The 13,877-nt window shown below is 39.8% G+C and overlaps 2 protein-coding genes across 2 annotated transcripts in view; one reads left to right on the top strand and one right to left on the bottom strand.

Moving 5' to 3' along the window:
* LOC113426308 (uncharacterized) overlaps positions 1-13,877 on the bottom strand; it is a 532,245-nt gene that overhangs the window by 72,823 nt on the left and 445,545 nt on the right. The window lies entirely within an intron of this gene.
* Positions 2,125-12,256, top strand: LOC113432205 (vomeronasal type-2 receptor 26-like). Its single transcript, XM_087954246.1, has 6 exons — positions 2,125-2,534; positions 3,374-3,665; positions 4,752-5,564; positions 7,472-7,702; positions 9,992-10,118; positions 11,261-12,256. Exons 1-6 carry the CDS (start codon positions 2,182-2,184, stop codon positions 12,169-12,171), a joined length of 2,727 nt encoding a protein of 908 aa, XP_087810372.1. The 5' UTR covers positions 2,125-2,181; the 3' UTR covers positions 12,172-12,256.

Here is a 13,877-nt window from a genome sequence, read left to right as displayed (position 1 = left end):
CATTTGGAAGAATTGCCTTTTGCATTAGGAGAGAAAGGAGACCAGCTCATTTCCATCAGGAAAGTGTGATAAAATTCTCTATAAAGAGAATTTGTTTAAGATGTTTTACAGGTGGCACTTACCCCCAGCAAGATTAGCAAAGATGTTTAAAGATAAATCGGTGAAATGTTGGAAGTGTCATCAGACACCTGGATCATATTACCATATGTGGTGGATATGCACAGAAGCTAAAAGATATTGGACTAAAATACACATGTGGTTGGAAAAAAATGATAAAACAACACGAAGACTTAAAGCCCAAGCTATTTTTATTGGGGATTTTTCCTGAAAGATACAGTAAAGAAATAACATATCTGATCATTAATGTATTAACAGCAGCTAGAATTGTATTTGCACAAAATTGGAAAAATGAAAAAATTCTGATGGAGGAGGAAGTAATTAAGAAAATAATGGAATGTGCAGAAATAAGTAGATTAACATTAGCAATTAGAGAGCAAGAAGAAAAGGAGTATTATAAGATTTGGGATTTATTCTATGGATGGTTAGAAAGTAGAGTAAGAAATTAAAGGATATGGTAATAATAATGATACTTTATTACTGATTATTTTTGAATATATTACAATATGAATATAATTTAGTATAGATGGGATTTGCCTTTAAGGATAGTTTGAAATTGAAATAAAAAAATCTAATGACAATGTAGTAATGATGTAATATGATATATAATGTTGACTAGAATATAATGTGAATGTAAACTCAATGAGAAATGTATACAAATATTAATATGTGCACAAGATACAGTATATGTATAATTGAAAGATGGTTTTTATTTGTCATTTTTGTTGTAAAAATAAAAAAGAATTTTTTAAAAAGGAGAGTGTGCTACTCTTTCATATCAATCCAAAAAAATTGTTAAAAATGGCCTGTTAAAAATCTACTCGATTTATTAAGGCATACTTTCAAAACTTCTTTCCCAAAGATATCTGAGTTGCAATGCTAACTTTGCCATTTAATTACAAAGTTTAGAATATGGGAAGCAACATTATTCTCAGTTTCCTTGAGTCAGTTATGTGGGACTTCACACAGGGAGAAATGTGGCAAAGACTTTCCTTGGGGCTCTGTACTTGCAAATCACAAGGAGTTGACTCGGTAGAGGAACCTGATAGATTTTTGGGAGGGGAAAATTCATTCCACACCTTCTCAATTGGCTTAGGGTCCTCAACTTACAATCACAAAGGAGCCTAAAATTTATGTTGCTAATTGAGACAATTGTTAAATGAATTTTGCCCCATTTTGTCAGAATTGTTAAATCATTGTTGAATCTGATTTCCTCATTGACTTTGCTCATCAGAAGGTCTACCAGAGTTAATTCACAAGCATGATCAGTGTCTTCTCTGTGCTATGACTCAACATGAAACCCAGATATAACAGGACCAGATCAATGGTGGTATTCTACTGGTTCAGCCCAGTTCTGGCCTACTGATGGTGCTGAAAATCAGCTGGCAGAGAACCGGTTCGCTCCAAGTCTCTCCGATGCCCTGCAGTTGGGCCCACCTGCCACTCCTGCTCCTAGGTCCTTTTTAATTTCTCTACTGTTGGCACAGCAGTTCTAAACAGCTGAGAGGCACAGTAGCTTAGTTTTTGCTGTTTTAACGCATGCGCAAAGAGCGCATTTGGTGCGTGTATGCACAAGTGAGTTTGTGCGAGTCATGTGATCCCACCCCTCCAGCCATGCCCACCAAGCCACGCCCACAGAACTGGTGGTGGGAACTTTTGAATCCCACCACTGGGCCAGATATTCTTTTTACTCCAGAGTAAGTTTCTTGAATAATGGGAATAAAAAGTTTCGTGAGTTGTTATTTTAAGGATTACATTGGAACTACATCCATAAGTCAGGCAAAGTTTTTTCCCATCAAGCACACTTGTAAGTGAAGTCATACAGAGAATCAACTGTGATCCCCAAATCTCTGTATAATTATCAAAATCACAATGATTACTTCATCTTCCATTAAAGCCTAGAGGACTTCTCTCACCCAAGGTTATCTTGAAAACAAGTAGGAATATTTAATAACCCGCACCAACAGATTTCACAAATATTTAGTCATTCTTATAAAAATCTGAAGATCTGGTCCACAAGAACCTCCAGGCACACTGAACACGCCAGAATACTGTCCTTTTAATATGCCAGACAACATTTCATCTTGCTTGATCAAGTCAGTGTATCTGTGTCCTTTGGCAAGAGAACTGTGCTTCCCCTCAGATTTCCCTCAAAATAAAGACAGAGGTGCCTGTCTCGGAGAATTACAGAAGATTTTCATTATGGTATCTGAAATACTGCTTCTTCTTCTTCTGGTGTCCCATTTTCCATGTAGTAGGCTGATGACCAAATGTTCATTAAATGTGCAAAAAGAAGACAAACACGAATTTAATTACTACAAACCAGGAGATTTTCTGATTAGTGGAATCATATCCACGTCTAACGCTATATATAAACCATATGTTTTCTTTAAGCCTCCAAACCACAGATTTTTAAGGTAATTCCTGATATGAACTTAACACTAGTGATTAATTTTATCCTTTCCACTGTCTTCCTTTTATTAGGGATGGTTTGTGTCTGCCTTTTTCTCTTTCTTTCTCCCCTTCCCCCACTCTCACACACACGCAGGCATGTACACACTCAGCCCCCCTCCCCACACACATAAACACAAATCTTTCCTTTCTTGGCAAGTGGTCATGTTCCTCTCCTGTTGTCTTTCAGAAGGCTTATGGATGTGAAAAGGAGCTGAGACTGTCATTTTGCTTTCTGCAGGAGGAATGCTATCTCCCAACTTACTTTTTGTTGTGAGGGAAGTAACTAAACAATTAAAATTAATAACATGGAACAACAGAACTATTGCAAGATAAAATGTTTACTATTTCACATCACTGATAGGAACATTCAAACTTAATATGCTTTAATAATAGGGGCCCCATACCAATCTCTGTATGTTAACCCTTCAATGCACCTTGTATCATATAAATACAGCAACTGTATGGCTTAGCTGTCATAGGGGCCCCAGTATATTGCTTTGCCCGGGGCCCATAATGCTGCTAAGATGGTCTTGTTCATGAGATCAACCAGCATCCCAAGCTGTTACCAAACATCACCCTGGGCTACAGCATTGGAGATACATGAGAGGGTGATGCATTCCATAACTAATTTCAGATTGTTGGATTGTCCAGTTTCCAGACTTGACTCATAAAGACAACAATCCAACTGATTAGTTATAAATGTCATAAAGGAATCGCTTTAGGAAATGGGATGTGATTTTATGAATTGAAGATGAAATCCCCACATCAAGATGAAAACTAACTGAAGTCTCTTATCTTGCAGTATAAAAAGCATGAGCTTCTGGCACATCCTACATTTCTTCTTTGCCATTCATGAGATCAATGAAAATCGGAAGCTGTTACCAAACCTCACCCTGGGCTACAGCATCTATGAGAACTTTTTCAATGCAAGGATGACATATGAGGCCATGCTGGACTTGCTTTCTACAGGGCAGGAGAATGTCCCAAACTACAGTTGTGGAAGACAAAATAATCTGTTGCCTCTGCTTGAGGGGACTGATTCTGATCTCTTTACTCAAATTTCCACCATGCTGAGCATCTACAAAACCCCACAGGTATGAATGAAAAGCTAATTTAACTCTTCAAATAGCCCCAAACGGTCGGATAATAAATAAAATTAGAGAGGCAATGGAGCTCAAAGAAGTCCTGAAATGGTATCAGGCATTCAAATAATTCTGATATCTTTTTTGAAGCTGAACAAACCTTCATTCATAGTTCAAGTGAAATGCTCTTAACCATCCTGCACATGAAATTTTCAACCACTTTTCCAATCCTTCTTCTGCCTCGTCTCACTGTCTTCCAATCACATGATTTGGGAGAGAAAGACATATTTTCAATTTTATTTGAAACAAATTGAAAGAAAATGTCAAGGACTGACATTTAGTTTATTTTTGTTACCCTATTTGTACATAAAGGCCAAAAAAAACCCCCAAAACCCGGCATCCCATCCAACTTTCTTTTCTCTGCTGTGTTCACATATCATTCCATCATCCCCAGGGCATTACTGAGACATGTATAGCTGAACTGGTTTTATAATAGTAATGTCAATTCAGAAAACATTTCTATGCCTGTTTTAGGGTTGCCACGATCAGAAGTGGGGGGGAGGGAGGAAATTTGAAAGAGCATTGCAGCAGTTTGGAACCGAACATGCATTCCATTCTTATCTTGCAAAGATTATAACTATGTACGTGTTTCATTGGAGAATATGAATTATGATGGGTGGGTGGGTGGGGGGAAACCAGGGTCAAGAGTGGCAGTGAATTGCGTATCTCAGAATCGGCTTCAAACAGGTCATGTCGACATGTTTGCTCCTAATAAATTCTTTATACTTTTTGAAGCTTGGCTCGAGGCTCATGATTTAATTAGGGCAACTGCCGGAATCCTGACAAGTGTTTTGTCCTTTGTTTTTGGACTGCTAAAGATGTGAAAAATGTGTCGTATTTCTCCTCCCATAATTTTGGCAGAAAGTTGCTAATAGGCAATGATTAGAAATGCAGGCAAGTGATATCAGACATTGAGATTCAAAATGCAAGAACAGGGAGAAGGAAGTTCTCTTCCATGGAGGAACAGCTCTGATGTGTAAGCAATTATTTTTGTCCTTAAAAACAAAGCAACCAATCATCTTTTCTATTTCATCTTAGATCAACTATGGGGTCATCAGCTACTTTCCAGAGCAGAAACACCATTTCCCTTTTTTCTACCGGGTGACTCCAAAGCAAGAACCTCCCCACTTGGCAATTGTCAAGCTGCTCCTGCATTTCCAATGGACGTGGATCGGGCTCACTGCTCCGGACAATGAAAGTGGAGAAAAGTTCAGAAGAACTTTTGTGCCAGCAGCCCTAAGGAAAGGCATCTGTGTTGCCTTCTCAGAAAGATTTCCCGAGCTTCAGGATAAAATAGCAGAAATGCACATCCTTCAATATTTTAGTGACTCTAAAGCAAAAAGTATTGTTTGTCAATTGAATTCTCAGACCACACTAAGACTAGCAGTGTTAATACAAAACATTGAGAAAAGTAAAATTCTGTTTGGGGAAAAAGTATGGATTGCGACAGCTTTGTCAGATATCAGTGTGAGATTATTTTACCAGCTGGTTAATCTCCAGCATAACCATCTTTTATTATCCTTCTCAACTCAGGCAAAGAAAAGGACACAATATTATGATTTTTATTCACATTACTCTGCAACAGGGAAGTTTGGGGAGGCAGCATTTCAGTGCTCCTATTCAATCCCCTTGTTGTCTAAGAAAGTTTGGAATACATGCCTGGAAAAAGAGATCTGGGAAACCCCTCCCCAGGATCTGGTTGAAAGAATCCTGTCTGAGGATGGCTCCAGTATTTCCACAGCAATCCAGGTTGTGGCCTGGATCCTCCATGCTGCCTTTTCCTCCCAAAGGAGTCAGAGGAGGATGCGTGTTGGGGACCATCAGGCACCCCAGATAATACAGCCATGGCAGGTAAGACTTCTATTACAAAATGCCACTGATGTTTTCCTTCCCATTCTTAAATGTTATGTCAGAGGTAAGCAGGGGTAAATGTGGATGGGGGGAATTCCAGTAACAACTCTCAGTTTCTAATACTTTTTCTGACCAGATGTGGAGGCTTAAAGAGAAAGAGACAGATTCTGTCATTGAATCTTCCAGACTAAACTGGGTATGTTGGTTCAGGATGCTTGTAAGAATAGACCTTGTCTCAAGAGAGAGAGGAAAGTTTCATATATTTGTGAAATAAATAAGTAACAGATGCCTCAGTAGCCATCAAATTCTCTCTTAAACTCCAGTATTGGTCTGATGTAGTAATGGCACTGAAAAAAGTGACTTATGACAGGTTTCACAGTTACAACCGTTGTAGCAGCTCCGTGATATTGGGATCAAACTTCAGATGCTTGGCCACTGGTTCATACATAGGACTGTTGCAGCTTCCTGGGGTCAGGTGATCACTTTTTGCAACCTTCTCAAAAGCAAAGTCAATGGAGTAGCCAGATTCACTTAATAAACAGCTTACTAACCTATCAATTGTAATGATCCACTTAACAACTGTGGCAAGAAAGCTCATAAAATGGGACAAAACTCACTTAAAAAATTCTCACTTAACAACATAAATTTTGGGAGCAATTGTGGTTGTTAATTAAGGACTACCTGTATTTGTGAAATAAATACCAGATGCGACAGTAACCATCATAAAGGTTTTAAGGTCTTCAACTTCAACGTTGGTCTGATGGTGTTCCCGTCCTGCCATGCAAGGAATGGTCAAGTCTTTTTTTCTCTTTAAAAACCAAGCAGATCAGTTGACTTGCTTCTCACTACCGCTTCCGGGTCACATAACTTGGCAATTTTCTTCTGCATTTTCAGTCTCCCAAGATCCTTTTTTATCTTTCTTTCTCCTTTGACAAGTAAACCTTAGAACCTGGAGCCCTGTCATTTCTCCCAACCTTTTCATTACCCACCACCAACTGTTGGTTACATAAAATACTACAGAAGATAAAATGTTGCAGAACTCCAAAAGGCCATAAAATATTATTTATTGATTGATTATATTTATATGCCATCCATCTTAGCGATAAAGCCAATCTGGGTGGCTTACAAACAGTAAAAAAATAAATAGAAAATCAATTATAAATTTAAAAACTATTTAAAAAAACAAGAAACAAGGAGATGGACAGCACTGGGTTGAGATCTTCTTAGCCCAACAACAACCTCCAGTGAGGAGTGCCTCACTTCAAGGATACAGGCCAATTAGCAAAACTGAGTTTTGATTCCCTTCTAAAAAGGATGGGAGTTCAACACAAGAGGTGGGGAAACAACCCTAGAAAGATGGTGAGATTGTTGGAGTTAAAAGATGTTTCTGACCTGAGATTAAAAATTTCATAAAACAAGTGGTGCGGTTGGCTAGAGTTGGATATCACGCCTCACAATCAGGAGGCTGTGAGTTTGATCCTAGGCAGAGGCAGATATTTCTCTCTTTGGGTACGACATTTCTGCTGAATAGAACTCCGCATTGGTGACAGGAAGGGCGTCTGGCCAGTAAACACTCAGCTCCATTCAGTTGCCCAGACTCCACCCCACAAGGGATTATGGGGTCATTAAAAGGTGATGATTAAAATTTTTCATAAAATAGAGCAGGTTAAAATAATGAACAGAAAAGTTTATGTATATGTATTTATGTATGGGAGAGAAAGAAAGAATAGGGGACAGACTGGGAGAGGGAACTGGAGATTTAGAGAAGGAGGGAAGAAAGGAGTGAGAATGAAAATCATATTTCTGTCACATAATAGACAGGGGCACTGAGCTGAATATCCCACTTCTGACTTAGGGCTCAAAAGAGAATGTTTCCGTGGAAAGTGTGATTCTCCATGTCTTTTCAGCTCCATCCTTTTCTAAGAAACCTCCAGATTTACAATCTTTCTGTGGATGATGTTTATTTGGATGAGGCTGGAATTCCTATTGCTGACTTCGATATTATGGACTGGGCAGTATTTCCCAACAAGTCTTCTGCTGGGGTGAAAATAGGGAATATTGAAAAAAAAGGAGTCTCTTCAGATATCAAGTTCTCTATCGATGAGAGTGTCATCATATGGCCAACTTCCTTTAACCAGGTAACCAGATGTGCCTGTTTGTGGATATTATTATTCATCCGTTCCTCGGTATCTGCCTGCTTTTGTATCAGTTGTCAACTCAAAAATATTTATCTGGTCTTTTAGAGTTGTCAACAGAAAGGGAGTGGGGGGAGTAATGCATACCTTAAATATTTTCATAGATAATTGTTAGGCGGCCGAAGCTTCTGGCATGCAAGATTATCACTGGAGAGCATGATTGATGACTCTTGGCTATGGATGTGTCTCATTGGAGAATATGAATAATGATACACCCAAAGGGGTGGGGGAAGACCAGGGTCAAGGGTGAGATGAATGATGTGTCTCAGAGTCGGCTACTCCCAGGTAACGCCAACATGTTCACTTCTAATAAATCTTGTCTTTTAAAAAAAAAAACTCTGAGAGATGTGGCTAGAGACTCATGATTTGAATAGGAGTGGATTGTCAGAGCCCTGGCATCAGTCTCCTCACCTTGATCGAGGCTCTGTGCTAATGAAAAAAAAACTGATTGAAGGAGATGCTACTATTTCTCCTAGATGTCTCCTAGATTGCTAACTGTGGAAATGCCAGCATTGTTCTAGGTTAGGATGGGAAGCATTTTGGCTAATCCAACAATGCTTGTTTCCTGTAAGGGAGCTCAGGAACCACACAAAACCCTTAGACCCTGAGGATTTTACCTCAGTACAATCCTTGATGCTCTACTAGATATTTTATTCCCCAGCTTGAAAACATTATCAGTGCAATGATGATAGGATCATGTGCCTGATGGTAGCATAAATGATATTGTCTAGTCCAGTAGTGAAATGTCTGCAAGGAAGCAACCATATCAAAGTACACCAAGGACTGTACAGTTCAACCCTGAACTGCAGATATTTATTCTACTGGATCTGACTCAGTGCTTGTTCAAACTACAAGTTCAGAATAGAGCTGAAAGGGACCTTAGAGATCTTTCAGTCCAACCCCCTGCTCAAAGGGGAGACCCTACACCAGTGATGGCGAACCTTTTTGTTGTGGTGTGCCGAAAGCACGCATGCGCCAGCACCCACAATGCAATGCACCTTGCCCCCCTGCGCATGTGCACACAACCCACCCTTACCTGCACTGTGCATGTGCGTGCCTCACAGCTGATTTTCAGCTCGTTTGATGCCTTTTTTGCCTTCATGGAGGCTCGAGGGAAGCCTCTGCAGCCTCAGGAGGCCGAAAAATGAGCCTTCTTGAAATACCGGAAGTGCCTGTTTTCAGCCTTCTGAGGGCCTCTGGAGCCTGGGCGAGGCCGTTTTCGCCCTCCCAGGGGCTCGAGGGAAGCCTCTGCAGCCTTTCCAGAAATACAGGTAGTGCTGAAACCGGTCTGTTTTTCGGCCACCAAAGGCTGCAGAGGCTTCCCTCAAGCTTCCAGGAAGGCAAAAAAGGCCTCAAACAGGCCAAAAATCAGCTGGGAGGCGTGTGCATGCGCAGTGCAGGAAAGTTTGACTGGGGTTCGCGTGCCTGCACAAATGGCTCTCCGTACCATCTGTGGTACGCGTGGCATAGGTTCGCCATCATGTCCCTATACCATTTCAGACAGGTGGCTGTCCAGTCTCTTCTTTAAAACCTCTAGGGATAAAGCACCCATTTCTGAAGGCAGGCTGTTCCTCTGGTTAATTGTCCTCACTGTTAGGAAGTTTCCTGACAGGTCTCATTGTTCAAGTCTGCCAAGATTCTTTTCGATGCTGAACTTGTCTTCTGGGATGTTGGCTATTACTGCCAGTTTAGTGTCATCTGCAAATCTGATGAGTTCTCCTTCTATTCCCTGATCTAAGTCATTTATACAGATATTGAGAGTACTGGGCCTAAGATGGAACTTTGTGGTACCCCACTGCTTACTTTCTTCCATGTAGATGTACTATTACATTACTTGTACTACTTGCTGAGTATGATTTGTCAGCCAGTTAGAAATCCATCTAGTGATGGTGCTGTCTATCTCACATTTTTCTAGCTTACAAGAAGTAGGATGTGGTCTACATTGTTGAATACCTTGCTGAAATCTAAGTTTACTCTATCCACAGCATTTAACTGGTCTACAAACAGAAGTAGAAAAATGTTTGGACAGGAGAGCTATTAGTCTTTGCTGAATATTGAGAGGACTTTGAGATCATAACCTGCTTGAAATCACCCAAACAAAAATATTTTCATTATATTTGAGACAAGATTTTAAAAGTAACTTCTGAGTTCATGAACCCATCTTTGCACTGACTTCCACTTTTTAAATGAATTCCCTAATCCATAGTTTTCCATAATTTTCTTTCTGTTTAGAAAGCCCCTTTTTCTAGGTGTACCAAAAGTTGCCTCCCAGGATACACCAAGCTCACAAGGGAAGGAAAACCAGTGTGCTGCTATGACTGCTCTCCATGCATGGAAGGAACAATCTCCACACAGGAAGGTAGGTGGCTCAAGGACAAAAATGGAGCAGCAGCCTTTTATTCTAGAGACACTTAGAGTAACCAAGATTTAATCTCCTATGCCAGTATGCTGCATCCATACTCAGGAAAAAGAAAAAAAGACACAGCAATGTTTAGTGTTCAAAAAAAGTAGGATTTTACTATGGTGGATGTTTTCAGAAACTGCTGAAACAGTAAAAAGTAATATTGAAAAAGATGGGAAAACATTGAAAGATGACAGAATTTGAAACTGGTATACAAAGCCAAGTTTAACTATAAAGAGCCATATATAAATAATTTTTGAAATGGGACATGGAGATGGAACAAATAAACAACTGGATGATAAAATGGATACAAAAATCAAACAAATAATTGCAATACAAAAATGAGAACAACTTTGGGGAAAAAATCCAGGAAATTCATTCCAAGTTTTAATATAAGGGGAAACGTGTTACAGACAGTATACAATTATATCAACAATTGATAAAACAGACAAATAATACAACAATAAATGTTGGAAATCCTATAACAAAGAAGGAATATTTTATCATGTATGGTAGTTATGCAAACAAACTCAAAAAAATGAGAGAATGAAATGCATCAGAATATTCAGAAAAAATACCCGAAACAAACATTCAATTGAAACCCCAAATCTTCTTTTGAGGTAAAACTCTATAAATCTGGTACAGAATTGGAATGACACATTTTGTCAGTGGAAAGTGGAATTAGAGAATTTGCGGCAATGCCAATATTTACAGACATCTAAAGTATCTATGATAGAAGTAGCAAGAATAGCTACCATACCACACATGAGACAGAGAATTTAGAAATGTGGAATATGGTTTCCTGAAAGACAGTTCTGCACTTGGCAAATAAAGAGAAGGGATGGTGGCAATGTTTTTCTATAATCATTTTCTACTTTATTCATGCTTGGTAACTATATCTTTTTGTGTTATTCAATTGTCAATATCCAGTGTAAATCATTTTTCCTTTAAATTTCATGATTCTAATGATAGAAATATTTTTCTCTTTAAAAAAAGGCCGAAAAGAAGCAAAGAGCGCCTTCACTCTGCCTCTGGTCAATTGGTCATGAGGTATAAAATGTCAGTGAATCACTAGATAAACAGCAATTCATGTTTTCCAGATGCAGCCCATTGTGAAAAGTGTCTAGATGAACAGTATTCCAACCAGAAGCGAGATCAGTGTATCCCCAAAGTTAAGACTTTCCTGTCCTACAAAGAAATGTTAGGTCTCATCCTGGCAATCACAGCCTTAGTTTTCTCTCTAAACACCACCTTAGTTCTAGGAATCTTCATTAAATACCGAGAAACTCCCATAGTCAAAGCCAACAACCGGGATCTCACCTACATTCTTCTGGTCTCTCTCCTGCTTTCCTTTTTGACCTCCCTTCTATTCATTGGTCAGCCCCAGAAAGTGACTTGTCTTCTTCAACAAATCACCTTCAGTGTGGTTTTCTCAGTTGCCGTCTCTTCCTTGCTGGCCAAGACAATCATGGTGGTGGTGGCATTTTTGGCCACAAAACCAGGCAGCAGGATGAGAAAATGGTTGGGGAAAAGTCTGGCCAACTCCATTGTCTTGTCCTGCTCTGGGATTCAGGTGGGCATCTGCCTTACATGGTTTGGAATCTCTCCCCCATTTCCACACTCTGACCTGCATTCCCAATCAGGACAGATCATCCTGCAGTGTAACGAAGGCTCAGTTATCATGTTCTACACTGCCCTTGGCTACATGGGCTTTCTGGCTGCCACCTGCTTCTTGGTGGCTTTTCTGGCCCGCAAGCTTCCAGGGACCTTCAATGAAGCCAAGTGGATCACCTTCAGCATGCTGGTTTTCTGCAGTGTTTGGATCTCCTTTGTCCCCACCTACCTGAGCACCAAAGGGAAATACATGGTGGCTGTGCAGATCTTCTCCATCTTGGCCTCCAGCCTGGGTTTACTGGGCTGTATTTTTGTCCCCAAATGTTACATCCTTATTCTGAGACCTGACATGAACACTAAGGAGCATCTAATAATGAAAAACAATGAGGCCTCTTGATTTTGAAACTTATTTGTTACCCAAATTATTGTTAAGATAAAATCGGATAGTTGGAAGTGAAATATTTGTTATATGTTCTAAAAACTCTCTTTCACATGAAGTCTCAATTATGACTTATATAATAAGATATATTAGAGATTTGAAAGAGGTCATTTTCTTTGGATACACACACACACACACACACACACACACACACACACACACTTTTGAATCATTACTTTACCATAATCCATATTTAGGAAGAATCATAAAATATCACTAACAATATATTTTCTGAAACCAATTAATAGAACACCTTTGCTTTATCGAATCTCTGGAAGACATAATAAACATTTGCTAATGTTGATGAAGTTGTGATGTGTTTTGTTTCTTTTCTTTTCATGTCATGTTATTATGGGTTGAGCTTTTTTCCTTTACCTGACCAATTAATTATTTGCTACCTCCACTTTTTTTCTGCAGATCTGAGCCAACCCAATTGTTTATTTGAAAAATAAAGTGTGCTTACATAGAGAAGGCTATTGAAATTGGTTTCACAATGTAGAATCATGTTTCTCTTCTTCTAATCCAAATTCCCTTAATACCCATTCAGCATACAGAATGAATAAATAAGAATAGAATATATTGTTTCGTTTCAATTCTTTACCATCCTGGTGTCACTTGGTTTTGCCTTGTTCTGCTCAAAATTCAAAGTGGTGCCTTCAATTTAGCAGCCGTTCCCTACCACCTCTTGCCACAAGAACAGGAAAAACCACTACTGTCTTTCATTTTGGCCAACAGGGCTTTGAGAAGATGCAGCAAGAGAAGCCACTAAAACTTGGGAGTGTCTTTTCCCCCTCTTTCATCCAGACAATGAAGGGCAGAATGTCTAAAGCACAGGCTGGGCTGGGCTTGTCACATGCCAGGATGCCTAGCAAAGGTTGATGGTCAGTGATGAGCTCAAACTGGTGTCCATAGAGGTATTCATGGAACCTTTTGACTGAGGCCACTGCAGCCAATGCCTCCTTGTCTATTTGGCTGTAGTTGCGCTCCGACTTGGAGAGTGTCTTTGAAAAGTATGCAACAGGGGCTTCCTGGCCATTAGGCAACCTATGGCCTAGGACTGCCCCAATCCCATAAGGTGATGCATCGCAAATTAAGATAAGGGGAAGAGCATCACTGAACTCTATGAGTACCTTGGCTGAAGTGAGTAGGGATTTTATTGCAGTGAATGAGGCCTATTCCATGGCTCCCCACTTCCAATGTGTCTTAGAATCTAATAGCCTGTGCAAAGGTTCTGCTACAGTGGCCTTGTGGGGCAGGAAAGAGCTGTAGAAGTTAAGTAGTCCCAAAAAAGCTTGCAACTCAGTTTTGTTCTGAGGCACAGGGGCTTCCTGAATATCTCGTACTTTGGATTCCACAGGGTGAATTCCCTTGCAGTCAATGTGATAATCTAGGAAGTCTATCTTGGAAGCTGAGAAGATGCATTTGTTTCTGTTTAATTTTAGTCCAGCATTTTGAAAACACTGGAGAACTTTTGGCAACCTTGCCAAAACAATTACTACCCACCTGCCTTCAATCAAGGACCTCTATACTGCACAAGTCAAAAAGAGGGTTGTGAAAATATTTACAGACCCCTCACATCCCGGACATAAACTGTCTCAACTCCTTCCCTCAAAACGATGCTATAGAGCACTGCAAACCAGAACAACTAGACACAAGAACAGTTT

Source organism: Notechis scutatus, chromosome 2 (assembly GCF_049901735.1).
Source record: "Notechis scutatus isolate UNSWTSFEM ecotype Mainland chromosome 2, rNotScu1.2, whole genome shotgun sequence".
In the NCBI taxonomy this organism is placed as follows: domain Eukaryota; kingdom Metazoa; phylum Chordata; class Lepidosauria; order Squamata; family Elapidae; genus Notechis; species Notechis scutatus.
The sequence above is the reverse complement of the archived record's forward strand: the minus strand, read 5'-3'. Positions and strand labels throughout refer to the sequence as shown.

Bases quoted from the DNA above. Each gene is read 5' to 3' on its own strand.
- LOC113432205 (XM_087954246.1), top strand. From the start codon at position 2,182: ATGCCAGACAACATTTCATCTTGCTTGATCAAGTCAGTGTATCTGTGT. The intron at 3,666-4,751 runs GTATGAATGAAA...ATTTCATCTTAG, and splicing joins GCATCTACAAAACCCCACAG to ATCAACTATGGGGTCATCAG. The intron at 7,703-9,991 runs GTAACCAGATGT...CTTTCTGTTTAG, and splicing joins GGCCAACTTCCTTTAACCAG to AAAGCCCCTTTTTCTAGGTG.